The 22,265-nt window shown below is 35.3% G+C and overlaps 1 protein-coding gene across 2 annotated transcripts in view; it reads left to right on the top strand.

Annotated features, from left to right (window-relative positions):
• Window positions 1-22,265, top strand: part of TMEM232 (transmembrane protein 232) — a 185,775-nt gene that overhangs the window by 47,156 nt on the left and 116,354 nt on the right. For both annotated transcript variants that reach the window (XM_058538321.1, XM_058538327.1), the window contains 2 exons: window positions 4,973-5,127; window positions 21,409-21,532. In XM_058538321.1, coding sequence (XP_058394304.1) covers window positions 4,973-5,127; window positions 21,409-21,532 — 279 coding nt within the window. The remainder of the gene's footprint in view (window positions 1-4,972; window positions 5,128-21,408; window positions 21,533-22,265) is intronic.

The following is a 22,265-nucleotide window of genomic DNA, read 5'->3' as shown; positions in this document are numbered from 1 at the left end:
TTGCTTCTGCTTCTCTTTAAAAATCAATCTGTTTTTGTCACTCTTGGTGAAGATTCACAACAAGGAAATGGAAACTTACTGCTGTACCCTTTGGCCTGAACTGGAAGGGGCAAAAATGTCAACACATGAGAAGAATGTATCTGCTTAGAGTGGCACACATCACCAAGTCTCGGTGCCTTGGTGAACAAAGGACATATTTCAATCTTTGCTGTATTCTCTTTCAGCTCTGTACGTGCGATTCTGTAAGGGGACTATAACAGATTTTAGCCTATCGGATTTATTGTCCTCCTTTTTCTCCTCCCATTACCTCATAATATAAAGAACATAAAGGCAATTGTAGCCACAGCACTGCTAAAATTGCTGATTCAGCTAACTGATTCAGCGTTTGATGGCATGTTTTAACGTTCCCCAGTTTCAGCCCAATTTCTCCAGTGGAACGTAATCTAAGCCAGCCTCTCCAGTTCAGTTGAGTATTTACCCGTTCAATACCCATCTCTCTCACCTTATGGAGGGAGAAAGGGGAAAAAAGAGAAAAAAGTGGGAAGATAAAAGATACATTTGTGTTAATCCTCTCTCTCTTCTTTATCATTAGTGTGCTATAGGAGAGGATTTGTGGATTTATTCCTACAGCCCTTATCCTCCAATACAGGACAGCATATTTTGGCTACTGTAAAATATTTTCTTTTTAATATATTTATAAACATTGGAATACAAGCATAGTTATTTAATTTGTTTTCAAAGTGTTGCTATAAAATTGCTGGAAAAAAAGGATTCTGTAGGATATAAACATTAGAATACACACAAGGTGGGTGTCGGCTCTATTTAAGAATAGGAAATTTCCTTTCCCTGCTGATGGAACTCATTTCTCCTTTTAATGTCGTTTTAAGCTGATCCGGACACAGGATTTCCATTGACTTTGACAAATGGTACACTTTAATTAGCTCCATGGATTGTAAGAGCCAGAACACTGGCTTGAGTTTTCCACTCTGTCCTTTGCTTACTAGCAAAGCTGAATTTGCTAAGCACGGTTGTCACATGATAATAATGATGCAGTTCTTTAGAGAAGGTAGATTCAAACTCAACTAAAATTGAGACCCTTTACAAAATAGTTGCATCTGTCCTAAAGTACAACAGTTTTCAGAAAACTAGGAACCACATAGAGCTTACATTCAAATATGATTGCCAATTTCATCTTCTAATGATTTAAGTACTTGGTAGGTCAAAGGCATTATCTCACTTTGCGACATTTTGTGCTGTACTGTAATTGTAAATGGTTATTAGGAATTGGGTTAGCCTGAGACACAGGTTCTTAAAGTTAGGAGCGTTATCTTATGATTCCTGTCCTGTTATCCAAGTAACATAATTGTATTGAGAGGTCCTTTCACAATGTCCACCATCCCCAAAATGACTGAAAACAAGGATGAATCTCAAAAAGCTGTCTCTGAGGAGCCAAAATAGAACCAGTGCTTCAAAGCTTATTTCTGTTATAAAAGAGACCCTGGTCAGTCAAAGCTGCATAAAATTCAAGCTGATGTGGTTATCTGAATTCTCAGCCAACAGTAGATTAACAACACTTTTGTAGGTGGGCTTCTCAAAGTAGGCATTGTACGAGCTGCAACTGATAGTCTGTTGGAGAAGGTAATCCAGAGGACATGACTGTCGGTTGACCCGTAGACTGGACCCTGGCAATAGGAAGCTCCTTACCCTCTCCCCTGTCTTTGGAAGGTACGCTCTGCCCACCATTCCCACAGCCAGAGTTGTTCTCAAAGATGCAGCCTTGAGATAGTAATGTGTTGTTGAGACTGTCTGGACAGTACACATGACCGAACCCAGTTAAGGCCTCTATATAAATAAACTTTTGAGATTCCGGTGGATGGGTGTAGAGATCTACTCATCTTGTGGCTACCCAAGACAAGCCTTGTAAGTAAGTTCTTTTGCTCATTAAACCTGACACCTACCAATCTGGAGTAGTCTGCCTCTGTCTTGGGTCTCTCCTTGCCTTCTGTGTACAGCGGCCAATTTGCAAACCAACATAGCCCAAAGCTGGACAGCAAGGGGGGAGATGAAGAAAGTATAGGAAGTGGTCATAAAGGAAAAAAAAGGAAGGAAGGAAGAGAGAGGGGAAAGGAGGGGGGAAGGGAAGGGGAAAAAAGTAAAAAAATTCTCCGGGAGTCCTTTAATGGAGTGCTCAGTGCTTTTCAAACTATCTGTGGTAAAAGATACCTCTAAACTTTTTTTTTTAATTTCCAAACTGTCACAGACTGATAATTTTGTGAACTACAATAATAATGAATTACTGAAAATAAAACAAAAAGACATAAAAATACAAGCATTAATTTTTTGTTATTAGACTTAAGATACAGAAAATTAACTCTATCATATCGTTATAAAAGTTTCTAAATATTTATTCCTTATTTCTGTACTAGAGTTAGCAGTTTGCAGATAGCACTTATCTGCCAACCACACCCTGAGTGGGACTGATATAGCGTAAAGGCAAAGAACTCTACACTGCCGAATGCCTCTCAGAGCATTGTTTCCTCTTGGTCTCCCACACCCAGGATGTACAAGATGATTGTATTAAATCACATAATCATCATTATTACATTAATTCATTCAAGTTTGCAAATATATTTTTTCTTTTGAAAAAAGAAGCAGGGAAGAAACTTTAGCAAGATTTCCACGCAAATGCTTGAAATATATAAAATGCGTGAGGATAAGTGATAAGCCTCACTTATCTTGAAAATTCACAGGTGTGGCAGTGTCATTTGCCCTTAATAATGCCAATGCCCTTCAGCCAAAGGCCACCAGGAGCACACATGCATTTAAGCAAATTGGTTTTATTATTTGTTGCAGCGAAAGAATACACACCTAAGGAACCTGGGATGTTTCAGTTAGAGGGTGTTGGAATGAATCTATTGTAGGATTTGGACTTTGGGTGATTTGGGGGAGGCTCTATAGAAGCAGGAGTTCTCTCTAGATTTGCTACTGTCAGAAAGGAATGGCAATTCTGATTGGGTGTTTTGTAGGTGGCACAGTGACTTTTTGTCTGCGTTAGAAAAAATTATCAAGCGGCTTTGTTTATTTATTTATCGTGGTCTCAGAGTAATATTGGCTGAGGTTGATGTTCTGTGATATCCAGCAGGAGAACAAAGTGACCTGGCTGTGAGTGTCAGCCTGGCTTGTAATAATATTGATGTCAAATCAGTTCCAGAAATCAGAGGCTGCGTTTTTTGTCTCTCTCAATGATGAGTAGAAATGGTATCATATAAAATTGAAAATAAAACTTAAATCTTGTTCACTGTCTAAATCCTGATCATTTCTTTACCAAGTGCATTCAGGAATTTTCTCTGGTGATGGTGCATGAGATTGTTAACAAGAATTTTTGACCTAACTGAATAGTCTACGTAGCCATGCAATGTACATGATTTAAAAAAACAAAAAATATTGATTGTTTTAAATTAGTCAAGCCATCCAGAAGTTTCAAAACATATCTATTTACATATTTATTCAGAATAAATTAGCAACGTGAGGCTGTCAGGCATCCAGGCTGAGACTTCTAGAGCAATTTAAGAAAAGAATTTCATTTATATGAGTTCTACTTTTTGGGTGAGCTCTACCACAAAGCAGAAAATTGAGTTATTTGGATAAAATATGTGCATTTACTGAAGTCAGCACATCTTAGTCTGATGCCTTACATTATTTTAGAATAAAGCTTTTCTATCGAATATTCTAACATTCTTTTTTTTTTTTAATTTTATTTATTTATTTTTTTCCCCCAAAGCCCCAGTAGATAGTTGTACATCATAGTTGCACATCCTTCTAGTTGCTATATGTGGGACGTGGCCTCAGCATGGGCAGAGAAACGGTGCATCGGTGCGCCCCCGGGATCCGAACCCGGGCTGCCAGCAGCGGAGTGTGCGCACTTAACTGCTAAGACACGGGGCCGGCCCTATTCTAACATTCTAAACACTGACTTGTTTCCATTTGCTTTTCTGAAATATTGTTCCCCAGAGTCAGTAGCCTTGTGCAGAGACTTCATCTTACTCATGCCTTTATCTCCAGAGTCTAGCTATGTTCCTGACATAAAGTAGATCAATGCACATCTGTCAGACTTAACTAAACAGTTTACTAGAAACTTACAATGTCTTAGTCTAAAATTTATGTATGAAACTCTGGCCTTCTATCTTAAGAGGATTCAACATGAAAATAATCTTTAAATTGTAGTCCTGATGTTGTTTTATATAATAAATGGGAATTATAAAGCCCTTTGGAGTCTCTTTTGAGCATAAAACAATAAAATATCATGTAAGTTAGCAATTTGAGTACATGTCACAGGACATGTATTTGAATTTTTACTGTTGACAATTCGAGAGTGCTGTTTTCATTGTCTAACAATAAAATCAGGTTCCTTTATACCAATTACTTTAGTAGACCAATTAAATATATGAAACTGTTAGTAAGCACTCTAAGAAAAACAAACAAATAGCAGCTATTTGTTTTCTGAATTTGTAGGCTTTTAAGATAGTTACTTAGCGGACATTGACCATGTCCAGCTGGGCATATATTTTGGTCCTTAAAGTGGAAATCCACATTTTAAAATCTAATTTACTGTTTGGTCATTGTTCAAACTTTCTCCTGTTCTCTCCGCCTCCGGTGTCAGGGAGAACTAAGTCGTATAGGGTCTAAGAAGCACAATTGTATCTAATAGTTGTCCCTTAGAGGATACAGGAGTTTTGTTACAGTGTAGAACTGATGTCATTAAACACAAGGGACCCATGTGAAAATATATTAAGATATTAAGGTTCAGGTTAACTATATATACTTACAGAAAATACTTGAGTAAATTGCTCTGCTTGGTGTAACATGAAGTGTAACAAAATATGCATTTTCATTTGTATATTTAAAATTTATTTTCATGTTTTTTCAAGTCAAAGAACTCTTTCCCAAATATGTTTTTATATTTTAATTCCAGGAACATTTGCAATTTAATCAGGGAGGATATGACGTTAACCACCTGCTCTGGCACTGTGTTGCTGTCTGGTCTTGTGTTCAGAAGAATAGTCCTCAGTTGAATAAGGTGCTTGAACATCTCATCTTTCATAAAACACAGCTTCAAAAGGAACCCTGGTAAGAGGGATCCTATAAATCCAAAATAACTCATGAAGAAACCTTTGTGTTTAAATGTTAAATAACCTTTGTACTTAAATGTTAATCACACCTTAGTTGACTATGAAAAGAATTTATAATCTCAGTTCCAAAGGTAAGGGCAATTTATATATTTTGTATTCTATTCGTTCACTTCATCAATAAATTGTTCCTATCTTTTTTTTTTTTTTTTTTGCTAGATGAGCATGCATGTATTGCATAGTTTGTCTTTATTAAATGAAATTTTTTATTGATAAGAAGTTCAGTCCTACCTTTAAAACGTCCTTTATTTTCCAAGTTGTTAAACAACAATGAATACAGTTTATTATCCTTGGAGGAAATATACTAAAATTCTGTTTCTTTATGCCTTACTTGTAAAGTATAACAAACATGAATCTTGACTGAAAAGTGTTAGTTTCCTCCTGTATATATGTTAATTTGAGAAGGGAAAAAGTCTTAAATTACTACGAAAGAGGGCATGGGTTCAATGGAGGGAAGAAAAAGTTTAAAGTAATATTTCTGAGGAAATTGATCAGAGAATATCCCTTTCCAATATTTGAGGATGATCAGAGTTTTGAATTCCTTTTCCAATGCTAACAGTAATAATAATCTGTCATGCCATAACAAGTTTCAAATTCAATTGTCATACATATTTTTTTAAATTAGTCCCAGTTTTTAGGCCTCTGGCAGCCTGCTCTGCACCTATGGTCTTTGTATATGTAAATTCTAAGAATCTGGAGTATTCTTTAGGAACGAAGGCTGTTTTCCTAGTTTCATTTGGAAGTTTTGGGAATTCTAGATCAAGTAATTTCTGGAGGATGGCTTAGAGCTTGCCTAACTTCCTGGTTTAGAAGAGAGTTCATCAAGAACTTATTCTGTCTCATGGTCTGATGGGAGAAACCTACTCAGTATTGCAGTTAACAAAGATCGTGATTTTTTTACATTTTAAGACTAAGGATAGTATCTTCAAATAGGAAAATCACAATGCCAATAGAATATATTTATTATATCAATAATACAAAATATAATTTTAATAAGTGTATATTAATATGGAGCTACTAAATACAACAAAAATTAGAGAATCTCATTGGTCCAAATTAGGCTATTCTGAAAGCCATGGTGATTCTTTCAGACCACTCTTATTATAGAAAATAAATTGTAGGGGATTCAAATATATGATTTAGTTTTCAAAAGGACAAACAACTAGAACTACTTCAGCTCTTAGAAGACCTTAACTTGATTTTAAAAATAAAGTAAATTATATTTTAACATATATAAAATGGCATGACTTTGTCAAATTTATTTTCAAAGTATTCTAATAATTACCAAATAAACAAGTTTAAATAGGTGTTGAGATAGTAAAAGTGGCTGATTAAGAATATCTAATTCTGAAAGTCAAGGAATTGTTTCTTTAACCAACTTTCAGTTTTAGTGTCTTGCATCAATATTGATTTAATTTAATTTGTTGATGATTTGTGTTTAAGGTAGTTATTTTTTTATACTTAGTATTTTATAGATTTGGGGGCATTGGAGATAACATAAAACTATTCTCACTTTACAAATGAAGAAACTGAGGCCAAGTTTATTAAGCTTACTGGTGACTAGAGTCAGATTTTAAGGGTCCCCGTGTAGCACTCTTTTCAATACATCCTCCCACTGTCATTCTGGCTGCATTATTAAGGAGATAACTGCTTTGAGGCAACTTGTTACTGAATCCTGACTTCTCTTTTTCTGGGAGAACATTGTGGAAATCAAGTGAGAGAGGGGGTGGCAGTATTTAGATAATGCTGAATGAACAGAGGGGTAAATTGGAAAAATGGTGAAACACGGTGACTGCTTATAATAGAAAGAAAAAGAGAATTGTTTAAAACTGCGCTGCCAAATAGTTTTGATTCTATTTCTTACATTTACTGTTTTTTTAAGAGGATTTAATCTTTTTTTTAAAGTGATTCTAGTAAAGAAAAATAACCCATTGACATTAAAAGATTAATGTCATTTTAAGTTAACAATTTGACTAACAGAAAAATTAGTCAAATTTTCTGTTATAATGATATTATACCAAATATTAAAAAATTAACTTTTCCTTTACGAAATATTTAAATTATGTATGTAACAGCCTATACAGCTTTCAAGAAGTCATTATTCCAGATAAAACGAACTATAACGTAATTATCAAAATAAAACCAGAAATGCTTTTACATTTCTGGGGGACTTTAATATCGGTCTTATGTATTCCTAAGATTGAGTACATGTGAAAAATTGAGAAAATTAACTGGATGAACTTTTTTTTTTTTGGTTTAAATTCAATAAAAATTTTTAAAAAAAGAAAAGAAAATGAACTTAATTTAGAATAAAATGGAAATATTAATAGTAAATTAGTAAACAGTAAAAAATTACTAAATAGTAAATTAAGACTTTGTCAAGATTTGCTGGACCAGATAGCCTTAGAATTGTGATGTTTGGTAGAAGACATCTTTTGTTTAACACCTGAAATTCAATGCCACGTGACCATAACGGGACTAATCTGAGCAATTTCATTTTCCATGCATGTCGGTAAAATACCATGATGATGAATACCATGATGCTCAGAGATTTGAAATGCAGAGGGAAACCATTCAACTGATTGATCAGAAGAAATTTCATCAAGAATCAAGAATTTAGAATTTAATTCTTATTAACAATTATTAATTCTAATTAATCTAATTCTTAATTAAGATTTTTGCCCTTGTATGGGCAAAAATTGCTTGTGCCCGTACAAGTGAGTGGTTCTTATCTGCCTATTTATGATGCTGTCCATCAGTAGATACTTCATCATGTATATCCCTGTCTGACTTCTTATAACCCCCTTCATAAAGATCATACAGTACAAAAGAAACGAAATAGAAGCACATGGTTTCAGCTGAGCCCAGAAAAGAACAGGCCCAGGATCCATGAAAAGACTCAAGGAAGGACTCATGGTATTAGAGCAAATTTGCTCACTGGGGGACAGGGGAAAAACTAAGGAAAGGACATGCACTAAAGGTAATACATTATAAAACAAAGTGAAGAAGTAGAGGAAAGGAGAATACATGAGCCCCTCCCAGTGTCATGCACCAGCCTTTATCTTAGAAGTTTAGCTGCCCTGAGCTGTAGATAAGCAGCTTGCTGTAAGGCGGATTTCCATTTACTATGGTTAAATTTTATATGATGCTTCATACTCTCAATGCTCCACCCTGTGGTTTGGCCTTTTGTAAACTGCCCCATTTGCTCTGGGGAGATAGCTCAAGCCAGCGCAAAAGGCTTTCTAGTCTAACATGAAAATAATGAACTGTGTTTGTAATTGAATTATTAGCCAATGAAGACTGCTGAGAAATGCAGTATGGCATTTCAGTAGAGCAGTGTAACATATAAAATTATATCTCCCAAAGCAATAGCCGATTTAATGTGCTCCATGAATGTATTCCAAAAAAGCTTGACAATTTAAAATTATATCGACATGGCAAGTGTTTTCCAGACGTACATTGTGTTTGCATCGAACAAAGAATCAACTGCTTTGTATGGGCAGCAAGGCCTTTATTTGCAGCTGGATCATAAATATCCATATTGTCTATCTCCTGAATCCCAGTAATTATAATGTTCATGTGACAGTCTAACCGAAACCAAAGGTTGTGTCAGTAATTCTCTTCATTCTTCATGAGCTGGGATTTCAATGTAAGTCCTCACTCTTCTGATTCATTTCCTGGATTTCTTTTTTTTTTTTTTTTTGTGAGGAAGATCAGCCCTGAGCTAACATCAATGCCAATCCTCCTCTTTTTGCTGAGGAAGATTGGCCGAGGCTAACATCCATGCCCATCTTCCTCTACTTTACATGGACGTTGCCATAGCATGGCGTCAAGTGGTGTGTTGGTGCACTCCCGGGATCCAAATCTGTGAACCCTCAGGCCGTGGAAGTGGAGCGCGCACGCTTAACCGCTATGCCACCAGGCCGGCCCCCATTTCTTGGATTTCTTATTGATCCTTTGATCTTCTGAGCAAAATATAGCCATTTAGTCTGTATCAATGGTAAATATAAAATTTATGCTTTGCTACATTATGGTGCAGTGAAAAAAAATTCAACCTCAAAGCAGAAGACCTGAGTTTTAGTCCTGCCTCTTGCCACCTGTCTAATTTGGAATGAGTCACTTAACCTCTATGAACAGAATCTATGTAGCAGTTAAATAGAAATAATAGCCACTTCAAAAAGCTTTTGAGAGATTTAAATGAGATAAATAATATGAAAGCACTTTTTATAATCTGATTCTCCCCTAGATGCTTGATGTCCTGCTAATTCAGATCTGGATTAATTTTTTTCCAGACAGGCTCCTGCCCACTGAATTGCTATCGTTGTACCTGACAGATGTTCTTTCCTTGAGTGAACCAAATTCACCTTAACTACTACATTTCAGAATTGTCCCCTGCTCTCTACTCCCACTGTCACAACTCTAGTTTGGGTCCATATTGTTTCATGGCTATTGTAGCTTATTAACTTGTCTCTTTGCCTTAAGTTTTCTCCTCCACAATCTATTGTACTCTGCTGCCAGGGTTACAACATAAGTGTGATTATACCACTCTCCAGCTTAAAATTATTTAATAAGAACTGTTTTACATGGCTCAAGTGCTATAATTCCAATCAGGGTTTCACAACTTGCTGTGATTTAAAAGAAAAAAAACAAGAAGTGCAAAAACAAAGACTGGAAGTTTCTGTTACCGAGATTAATTACTATCAACTAATCAAACATGTGGTGTGCCAGATAGGGCTGGAAGAGAGAAAACAATTAATGACCCACCTCTGCCTTCTCTGATGAAACATCAGTCATTGCTTGTCTGATACTACATCCTTTTATTCTCCCCTGCAGTCTTCCATGGAGTTCCAAGAGTTCTCCTCTGTAAGTAGGAGAAAGAACCCTTTAGCAAACATGCTAAAGACTAGATTTTTATGTAGTCCATCCCTTCTGAGTGTCAAAAATCAGGTAATGGCAAGAGAAATGTGTGCTTTAAACTAGTTGTCTTAAATGGTCAAAATCAAGAATGAGATCCTGACTACCTCTTCTCCATATGTAATGAAGATTGAGACTAATTTATTTATATTAACCCTTCCCTTCCTAGACTGTTAATATAATCTTGAATTTCTGATAATGGTAAGGTTAAATCATTATTTAAATTGTTCCATCTCCTCCTTAAAGAATGATTTATATATCTACATTTAATTTTTGGTCACATTTATAAATTGACTTATTAAAATTTATGTTTTCCCACTCACTGTCAGCCACTTACCACTAGGATTTCCCATTCTTAAGATGTTAAATACTATTCATTTCTTGGTAGGCTTAAGTACATTTCTAAGTGTGGACATAGGCCATCTATTTCATTAAGTGAGTCTTTGATTATATGCAACCCTTGGCTGAGTATAATGTGTGTCACCATTTATTTTCCCCTAAAAAGCATAATGTACATTTTGTCTGGAAATAGATTTCTATGCTCACAAGTTTGTTTGTTTTTTATTAACTCCTTCTTCAAATCTCGTTTCTATGCCATTTCCTAACTTAAAACTTCATGAAGAGATGTTCAACATCACTAATTATTAAGGAAATGCAAATAAAAACTACAATGAGTTATCATCTTACATCCATAAGAATGGCTATAATTAGCAAGACAAGAAATAATAAATATTGGAGGGGATGTGGAGAAAAGTGAACCCTCATACACTGCTGGTGGGGATGCAAACTGGTGCAACCACTATGGAAAACAGTATGGAAATCTCTCAAAAAACTAAAAATAGAAATACCATATGATCCAGCTATCTCACTACTAGGTACTTATCCAAAGAATATGAAATCAACAATTCAAAGAGATTTATGCATTCCTATATTCATCACAGCATTATTCACAGTAGCCAAGGTGTGGAAGCAACCCAAGTGCCGATCAACAGATGAACAGATAAAGAAGATGTGATATATAAGAAAAAATTAAGAGAAAGGAACCCAAACATAATACTAAAGAAAGCCATCAAACCACAAGGGAAGAGAGCAAGAGAAGAAGAAAGGAACAGAGAAGAACTACTAAAACACAGAGAAAAAAAGTAAAAAAATGGCAATAAGTACATTTTTATCAATAGCTACTTTAAATATCAATAGACTAAATGCTCCAATCAACAGGCATAAGGTGGCCAATTGGATAAAAAAATAAGACCCATATATATACTGCTTAGAAGAGACACACTTAAGACCTAAAGACATTCATAAACTGAAAGTGAAGGGATGGAAAAAGATACTCCATGCAAATGGCAATGAAAAGAAAGCTGGGGTACCAATACTCATTTCAGACAAAATAGACTTTAAAACAAAAGCTGTAACAAGAGACAAAGAAGGTCAGTACACAATGATTAAGGGAACGATCCAACAAGAGGATATAACACTTGTAAATATCTATGCACCCAACATAGGAGCACCTAAATATATAAAGCAATTATTAACAGACATAAAAGGAGAAATAGACAGTAACACAATAATAGTAGGGGACTTTAGCACCCCACTTACACCAAGGAATAGATTATCCAAACAGAAGGTATTAAGGAAACATTGGCCTTAAATGACACATTAGACCAGTTAGACTTAGTACACATATACAAAACATTCCATCCAAAACCCACAGAATACACATTCTTTTCAAATGCACGTGGAACATTCTCCAGGATTGATCAGATATTAGGTCACAAAACAAGTCTCAATAAATTTAAGAAGACTGAAATAATACCAAGCATCTTTTCTGACCACAATGGTATGAAACAAGAAATCAACTACAGGAAGAAAATCAGAAAAGCCACACATACGTGGAGATTAAACAAAATGCTACTGAACAATGATTGGGTAAATGAAGAAATCAAGGAGAAATCAAAAAGTACTTGGAGACAAATGAAAATGAAAATACACCATGCCAGAACTTATGGGATACAGCAAAAGTGGATCTAAAAGGGAAGTTTATAGCAATACAGGCCTACCTCAACAAACAAGAAAAATTTCAAATAAACAATCTAACAATGCACCTAAAGGAACTGGAAAAAGAAGAACAAACAGAGCCCAAAATCAGTAGAAGGAAGGAAACAAGAAAAATCAGAGCAGAAATAAATGAAATAGGGACTGAAAAAAAAAATAGAAAAAATCAATGAAACTAAGAGCTGGTTCTTTGAAAATATAAACAAAATTGACAAGACTTTAGCTAGACTCACCAAGAAAAAAAGAGAGAAGGCTCAAATAAATAAAATCAGAGATGAAAGAGAAGAAATTACACCAGACACCTCAGAAATACATAAGATTATAAGAGAATACTACAAAAAGCTATATGCTAACAAAATGGATAATCTAGAAGAAATGGATAAATTCTTAGACTCATACAACCTTCCAAAACGGAATCAAGAAGAAATAAACAATTTGAATAGACCAATCACTGGTAAGGAGATCAAAACAGTAATCAAAAACTTCCCAAAAAGTAAAAGTCCAGGACCAGATGGCTTCCCTGGTGAATTCTACCAAACATTCAAAGAAGAATTAATACCTATCCTTCTCAAACTCTTCCCAAAAATTGAAGAGGAGAGGAAGCTTCCTAACTCATTTTACAAAGCCAACATTACCCTGATACCAAAACCAGACAAGAACAACACAAAAAAGAAAATTACAGGCCAATATCACTGGTGAACATTGACCCAAAAATTCTCAACAAAATAGTAGCAAATTGAATACTATAATACATTAAAAAGATACACACTATGATCAAGGGTGATTTATTCCAGGGCTGCAGGGATGGTTCAACATCCGCAAATCAATCAACACGATACACCACATTAACAAAATGAAGAATAAAAATCACATGATCATCTCAATAGATGCAAAGAAAGCATTTGACAAGATACAGCATCCATTTATGGTAAAAACTCTGAATAAAATGGATAGAGAAGGAAAGTACCTCAACATAATAAAGGCATATATGACAAACCCACAGCTATATCATTCTCAATGGGGAACAACTGAAAGCTATCCTCTAAGAACAGGAACAGGACAAGGATGCCCACTTTCACCATTCTTATTTAACAAAGTATTGGAAGTTCTAGCCAGAGCAATCAGGCAAGAAAAAGAAACAAAAGGGATGCAAATTGGAAAGGAAGAAGTGAAACTGTCACTATTTGCATTTGACACGATTTTATATATAGAAAACCCTAAAGAATCCACCAAAAAACTTCTGGAAACAATAAATGAATACAGTAAAGTTGCAGGATACAAAATCAACATACAAAAGTCAGTTGCATATCTATACATTAATAACGAAGTAGCAGAAAGAAAAATTAAGATTACAATCTCAGGGGGCCAGCCTGGTGGTGTAGGGCTTAAGTTTGCACATTCTGCTTCAGCGGCCCGAGGATTGCTGGTTCAGATCCTGGGTGCAGACCTACTTACTGCTCATCAAACCATGCTGAGGTGGCGTCCCAAATGGAAGAGCTACAACTCTACAACTAGGATACACAACTATGTACTGGGGCTTTGGGGAGAAAAAGAAAAAGAGGAAGATTGGCAACAGATGTTAGCATAGGGCCAATCTTCCTCAAAAAAATAAATTGAAAAAAAAGAATATAATCCCATTTATATATAATTGCAGCAAAAAGAATAAAATACCTAGGAACAAACTTAACCAAAGAGGTGAAAGACCTATACACTGAAAACTATAAAACATCTTTGAAAGCAATCGAAGACACAAAGAAATAAAAAGATATTCTGTGCTCTTGGATTGGAAGAATTAACATAGTTAAGATGTCCATACTTTCTAAAGCAATCTACAAATTCAATGCAATCCCTATCAAAGTTCCAACAGCATTTTTCACAGAAATAGAACAAAGAATCCTAAAATTTATACAGAGCAACAAAAGACCCCGAATAGCCAAAGGAATCCTGAGCAAAAATAACAAAGCTCGAGGTATCACATTCCCTGATTTCAGAATATACTACAAAGCTATAGTAACCAAAACAGCCTGATACTATCACAAAAACAGAAACGCAGATCAATGGAATAGAATCAAAAGCCCAGAAATAAACCCATACATCTATGGACAGCTAATTTTCTACAAAGGAGCCGAGAACATACAATGGAGAAAGGAAAGTCTCTTCAACAAATGGTGTTAGGAAAACTGGACAGCCACATGCAAAAAAAAAAAAAAAAATGAAAGTAGACCATTGTCTTACACCATACACAAAAGTTAACTCAAAATGGATTGAAAAGTTGAATATAAGACCTGAAACCATGAAACTTCTAGAAAAATATATAGGCAGTATCCTCTTCGACATTGGTTAGCAGCATATTTTCAAGTACCATGTCTGACCAGGCAAGGGAAACAGTAGAAAAAATAAACAAATGGGACTACATCAAACTAAAAAGCTTCTGCACAGCAAAGAAACCATCAACAAAACAAAAAGACAACCTAACAACTGGGAGAAGATATTTGCAAGCCATATACCTGATAAGGGGTTAATATCCCAAATATATAAAGAACTCATACATCTCAACAACAAAAGAACTAACAACCCAATTAAAAGATGGGCAAAAGATCTGAACAGACATTTCTCCAAGGAAGATATACATATGGCCAATAGGCATGTGAAAAGATGTTCAACATCACTAATTATCAGGGAAATGCAAATCAAAACTGCAATGAGCTATCGTCTCACTCCCATCAGAATGGCTATAATTAAGAAGACAGGAAATAACAAGTGTTGGAGAGGATGTGGAGAAAAGAGAACTCTCATACGCTGCTGGTGGGAGTGCAAACTGTTGCAGCCCCTATGGCAAACAGTATGGAGATTCCTCAAAAAATGAAGAATAGATACCATATGATCCAGCTGTTCCACTGCTGGATATTTATCCAGAGAACATGAAAACATGAATGCATAAAGATGTATGCACCCCTATGTTCATTGCAGCCTTATTCACAATATCCAAGACTTGGAAGCAACCTAGGTGCCCATCAAGGGACAAATGGATAAAGAAGATGTGGTATATATACACAATGGAATACTACTCAGCCATAAAAAAGGATAAAATCTGGCCACTTGTAACAACATGGATGGACCTTGAGGGTATTATGCTAAGCGAAATAAGTCAGAGGGAGAAAGTCAAATACTGTATGATCTCACTCATAAATAGATGATAAAAACAACAATAAACAAACACACAGAGACAGAGATTGGATTGGTGGTTACCAGAGAGAAAGAGGGGAGGGAAGAGGGTGAAAGGAGTGATTAGGCACATGTGTATGGTGATGGATTGTAATTAGTCTTTGTGTGGTAAACATCATGTAATCTACCCAGAAATTGAAATATAATGATGTATAAGTAGTAGATAATAACAACAATAAACAAACACATAGGGACAGAGATTGGATTGGTGGTTGCCGGGGGGAGGGGGGAGGGAGGGGTGTGAAGGAGATGGTTCGGTACATGTGTGTGGTGATGGGTTGTAGTTGGTGTTTTGGTGGTGAACATGATATAATCTGTGCAGAAATGGAGGTATAGTGATGTACACCTGAAATTTTTACAATGTTGTAAACCAATGTTACTGCAATAAACAAAAAATTAAAAAAAAAAAGAAATATAATGATGTATACCCAAAATTCATATAATGTTATAAACCAATGTTACCGCAATGAAAAAAAAAGGATATGGTATGCATATGTAATGGATAACTATAAAGCCATAAAAAAGACAAAATCATGCCATTTGTGACAACATGGATGGACCTTGAGGGTATTATGTTAAGCAAAACAAGCCAGATAGAGAAAGACAAACACTGTATGATTTCACTCATATGTGGAAGATAAACAAACACGTGGATAAGGAGAACAGATTAGTGGTTACCAGAGGGGAAAGGGGGGCGGGAAGGGTGAAAGGAGCAAGGGGGCACATATGTATGGTGACTGATAAAAACTAGACTATTGGTGGTGAACATGATGCAGTCTACACAGAAACTGATATATAATAACGTACACCTGAAACTTACACAATGTTATAAGCCAATATGACCTCAATAAAATAATTAAAAAAAAACTTATAGTTATGATGAGATTAAAGCTAGTGTGCCTCTTTTTTCTATTTTATTTTCAATCCAGAATTTTTTAGGAACACTTTGTGATTTGATAGCCAGCAGATAGATGACACCCTCTCTTGTCTCACTATCTTATTATTATTATTTTTTTGTGTGTGTGCGGAAGATCAGCCCTGAGCTAACATCCATGCCAATCCTCCTCTTTTTGCTGAGGAAGACCGGCCCTGAGCTAACATCTATTGCCAATCCTGCTCCTTTTTTTCCCTTTTTCTCCCCAAAACCCCAGTAGATAGTTGTATGTCATAGTTGCACATCCTTCTAGTTGCTGTGGGACGCAGCCTCAGCATGGCTGGACAAGCAGTGCGCGCCTGGATCCCAACCGGGCTGCCAGTAGTGGAGCATGCGCACTTAACCACTGAGCCACGTGGCCGGCCCCTCATCTTATTATGAAGCTGATGGGGCAAATCTTCTGCTTTACTTAGAGAGAAGTCCCCATTTTGTGCATAAATGCTGTGGCTACTGGTCTACATTTTCTGAAGGCTTTCCATTGACTACTCATCCTTCACATGTGTTCTTAACTCCTGCTTCTCTGTGCTTAGGGTTTTTCTTACATTATGTTGGAAAACCCATATATGCCTGCATTAAATTTTAAATTAAATTTTGGACTTTTTGGCATTGGAAGGTTTTCCTTCGTTTGGATCCCGTTCTCTTCATAACTTTAAAAGCCTTAAAGTTTCTTTCCTTTTTTTTTTTTTGATACTATAGATTTTATCTTGATTTTGTGTTTCTTTAGTTGTTTCAATAGGAATTAGAAAGTGATGGGTCTCAATTTGCCAGCTTTAAATGCAATCTTCTTCCTCTAAATTATGGAATAATTTTTTAGTTTGCTCCCTCCCACGTGTCAGTTTTGCAGTAAACTTCCTCAAGTATGGATTTGAATTATATTTTTGTAATTTTACTTTCCTTACAATCTCTTGTTTTCTTACTGTACTACCTTTTATCTTAGTATTGAGGCTTTACATTGTCCTTTCTTCCTCCTGGGTTTTATTAAAGATGTTTAAGAGTCTTGTGAAAGGATCTTCTGGTTCCTGTAAGAAATAGTTTTCAAAGGTATGATCTTCTCTGAGTATACAGACTGGTATTCCCTTTAGCTCTTGCTGTAATATATTTTTCCTTGGTCTCATGTAGGGCGCCATCCTCCATCTTCCATTTTACTTTTCCCAGAGCTAGGAGAAATTTATAAAAACTTGGTATTTTTTAAGTAAGAGGTTTGTATTCACAGCACACATAACAGAGTTGTTAAAAGCTACAACACTCGATATGCAGTATCTTCAGGGACCTTCCTGTATGCTCCCTACTCTTTGATGCTTTACCCTTAAGGAGAAAATACCCTCTACTCTTCCTGTCATAGTGTTCCTCTTCCCTCCCCCCACATTACACACACATCCCCAGGGGTGCTGGTTTCTACCCTTTTTATCATCTGGAAGTTGTCAGTTCTGAATAATTATAGAGAGCTGAGGAAGAAGCAGAGAAATCATATTCTACCTTCTTAAAAAATCCATACCCCAAAGTAAAGGCTTGGCTGAACTTTTTCTGTTTTTATGAAAAACATGGTAGACAGTAGAGATCGTTTTCTTTTTCTTTCATTTAAGTTTCTTTGGGGAAACAAGGCTGCTATGTTTCATGAAATGGCATGTGGGTACTCCTTGCTTTTTTAAATCCAGTTCCATCAATTTATGGTTAGCATAAATTGCCTATAAGGTAGTGACCTCTCTTTCATTCTTAGTCTTCGGGGTTGTGTGGATTTTTTGACATTGTCAATGTTTTTTGAAATATGTATTTAAAGACTGAAATAACCATGTGTAAGTGTTGCAACTTGGAGACATTTTTATTCCATCTTTTAAAATAATAATTTGTTCATTGAAGAAACAGATACAGAGGAGTAAGGAGAACCTATGAACAGTGTGTTGAATGCTGACATTCTTAACCTTTTTATAAGGTTGTATGTAGATTTATAGCTTTTTATGAAGCCCCTGGTTATTGTATTTTAGCTGATTTATATTATTGTAGAAGGAACACTGGACTGGAGTTCGGCTACATGAAGTCCAGTCTAGGATATGGTACTGTTTAGCTGTGTGCAATAATTCACATTAAGTTTTGTTTTTTTTTTTTGCTGAGGAAGATTCTCCCTGAGCGAACATCTGTGCCAATCTTCCTCTATTTTGTATGTGGGTCGCTGCCACGGCATGGCTGCCAACGAGTGGTGGAGGTCCATCTCCGGGATCCAAACCTGGGCTGCCAAAGTGGAGCATGCCAAACTCAACCAGTAGGCCATGGGGCCAGCCCTCACATTAATTTTAAAAGTTAAAGTGAGAAAAACTCAAAAGTAAATTGAATCAAGTAACTATGTTATTTTAGACATACCAGTAAACCTCTGCCTCAATTTCTTTATTTACAGAATTAGGGGGAAATCTATATTTATAAATTACTTTGTATGTGTTGAATTTCATGGCATTGTAAAAATAAGTCAATGTTTTAATCATTGAGACTTGGTGTACTATAATGAGTTCACAAAGAAGCTAGTGCTGTATTAAAATTTCTAACCTAATCCAATTTGAATTCTTCTGTCTATATGCATTGATTTTTAACAAATTCCAATTTATAAGTATTGATGCTTTGATTCTATTTTTTGGCAAAGGCATTTTCACTTATAGAAAATTTTGCAATCGGCAGCATTGATTAAAAATCGTGTTTCTGGTGAAACATTTTCCTACCACAGGTGACTGACACTGAAAGATCTTTATCAATCCATGTTTTGGTAAGAGTCCCCTAGGTTAGTTACAGTTTTCCAGACTTAAAAGAGAACAGAAGAACCGGAACCTTATGACTGTGAGGTATACTCAGAGGAAAAGAAGTTTTGTGAACTCGGAGACTATCCTTTCTTCTACTTGACCTTATGGGTGATGAGTACTCTGGAGAATGACTCACTCCGTGTTCATCTGTGAGGGCATCTGGACCTCTTCCTTTGGTCACTCTAGGACTTCACAGAGAAAGAAAGATATCAAATTCATATCCTTTGACTTTAGGAATAGTATTTCTGTAATTCAGTTCAGTTCAGCATGTTGAACCTAGCCATTTTACATAGAGTATTTCATTTAAATCTCACAATAGTCTCTGAAAAGTAGGTTTTGCTATATTTACCTTATAGAGGAGTAGATTAAGACTGAGGTAGGGTATGCAAATTGCCCTATGTCATACACTTACAGTAGCAGAGCTAAGATTCCATCTCTAATTTTTGCGACTGTAAAGTTTATGCTTGTAAACATCATGTTATCACGTGTATCAGTTAGGATTCAGTTCTGCATGTAACAGCAACCTGACTACAATTGCATTAGCAAATAGGGCTTTATTGATTGCACATAACAAGTAGTACACTACTGATGCAGCTGCTTAAGAGGAATCCTCAAGACCAAAGTTCCTTCTAACTTCCTTTTCTTCCATTCTTAGTATGTAACTTTTATCCTCATTTTTGCAAGACAGCTGTTCTACCTTCTGGTTTCATGTATGCATTCTAAGTAGGTGCAAATGGATGAGCAAAGGAGGTAAAAGCACCTCTTATCTAAACTTAATCTTTTTTTGTTAATCAGAAAGGTAATAGTTTACCTGGAAGCTTTTCATAATATACTTCCATTTATATCTCATTGACCAAATCTACATTTATGGCTATTCCGAGCTTCAAAGGAGTCTGGGGAGTCATTTTTAAATCAAATTTATTGAGGTATAATTTACATAGAATAAAATTCACGCATTCTATGTATACAGATCTATGACCTTGGACAAATGCATACACCTGTGTAATCCTGCCTCAACCAAGATATAGAATGTTTCCATCTTGAGGAGGCAATGTTAACTGCGCATTTTGCCATCTTGAACAAAATTCAGGTTTGGTTCTGAAAGGAAGAAGGAGGCAAATAATATTAGATAGGCAACAGGCAGCGTTGTCACACTAAAGGTTAAATATAGATAAACTTAAATAATGGTTTGGAAAAGCAAAATTGCAAAACAGTAAATCCCCATAGGTGGGAGAAGACTTCAGTTATAGTTAACTTAGCTTAAAAGATGAACTTGGACGAATCTCCAAGATCTGTTTAGGCCTCAATTTTCTAATATTTGAAAAAAAAGATTTCCAAAGGTCTTGAATATGTCAAAAATTGTGGTTCAGATGAAATGAGATAATTTATGTGAAAGCACATTGAGATTTGTAAAGCTCTATTCAAATATAAAGAATTGTCTTTTTTTCCATGGTTAGGTGTTTCCTTTTGAAAATCATGATGAACTTGACTTACTGGCCTGAAATATCACAGTTGTGAAATTAAAATATAATTGTAAAACATACTAACTCTTTAATTTATTAGTGACCTATAAATCAAGGCAATATGCAGCTCTAGGCAGAGGCATTTTTACATTGATGTTCTCATCAGTTCTCTTGCAAACTATATCTCTTTCAATTGGGTAAAAATAGCACTAAATGTATAATTTCCTGGAACTATCAAACATATGTATATTTAGGGCTAATAAATTCTTGTGTGATTTACCAGTTATATAATATTTTGAAAAATAAATCTTGACAGTCTTCCAATAAACGTAAAATACAAATTTTATTTTGAGAAGTTGCACTTTTTGTAAAACCAAATAATGCTGAACTTTTGGAATATTTAGGAAGACTACTATTTTATTTGTTCTCTCTTTTGAGAAGAAAACACTCTCTTGAAATTCATCCCTTGGAATCGCTTGCAAAAGTTAAAAATCAAGACCTATTGTGAGATTGTGGGGACCCTCTCTGGAACCAGAGCCTTTGATTGCTTGTTATACAGGGTCTAGGAAGAAATGTGATCATTGGTAGTATTTATTACTCTCAGAGTTTTGTCGGAACAATTCTCTGAACTCAAACATCTTGGCAAAATGTGGCTCGCTCTTGTAGACTTTTATTATAACCAATGTCAACTTAATCTTTACTGAAATACTAATCTTTGTTGAAAGATAATGTATCTGGTAATCCAGGATACTCATCTCCTCCGGCCTATTACTATTTTTTCATTTAAAAATTGTTCATTATTTATTATTCTACATTAATGTCTGTTATTTTGTTCATAAAATTCCCAGGTTGGATTCAGCACTGGCTTTGTTGGTCCTTGGGGAGGCTGCCAAATTAAACACGCTCTGCTTGAAAGCTTTAATGGAACTAATGAGAGATTTTCTTTTAAGCATTATGTCTGTTCAGAATCAGGTAACAGTATCTTTTTAATTTAGGTGTGAAAAAAGACCTGAATAGAAATAAATTTTATTTTTGCCACTATTTAAATTGTATATCATATTTGGGATTATAATGAGCTTAACTTTGTAATAATAATTTTAATTAAGTACAAAAGTTAATGCACATTTATCATATATCCCAGTGTAGATAGACAGAGAGATAGAGATAGAGATATAGAAATAGATTATACACACACACATACATGAAAGGGACTTTAAATTTTATTAAGAAATGAAATCATATAGCCATATATGGTTTAATTTACTCTTTTAAAAAATTTAAAGTATATCATAGAACCGTTTTGCATTGTCATTAAATATTATTAAAATTTAAATTTTAGTGGGCATGAGATAATTTGACCATTCCTCTATGGTTGAACATTGAGTTTGTTTCTAATTATTCACAGTTAATTACAACTAATGTTGAACTGGTATTCTCATATATACAATTTTTATCTGCATTTGACTATTTCTTTAGAATAAATTCATAAAATTAAATTACTAAGCGATAGACTATGAACTTTCTTTTAACATTCTTAGGACAGAAAATATAACTTTCTTGCTTTCCTATGAAAGTTGTATAAAAGTGCCCCACACAAGAATTGATCTTTATATAAAAAAGATTGTTTTAGGGGCCAGCCCGGTGGCGCAGGTGGTTAAGTGCGCACGTTCCGCTGCGGTGGCCCGGGGTTCGCCGGTTCGGATCC

The sequence above is a fragment of the Diceros bicornis genome, chromosome 1 (genome assembly GCF_020826845.1).
Source record: "Diceros bicornis minor isolate mBicDic1 chromosome 1, mDicBic1.mat.cur, whole genome shotgun sequence".
Taxonomy (NCBI): Eukaryota; Metazoa; Chordata; class Mammalia; order Perissodactyla; family Rhinocerotidae; genus Diceros; species Diceros bicornis.
The sequence above is the reverse complement of the archived record's forward strand: the minus strand, read 5'-3'. Positions and strand labels throughout refer to the sequence as shown.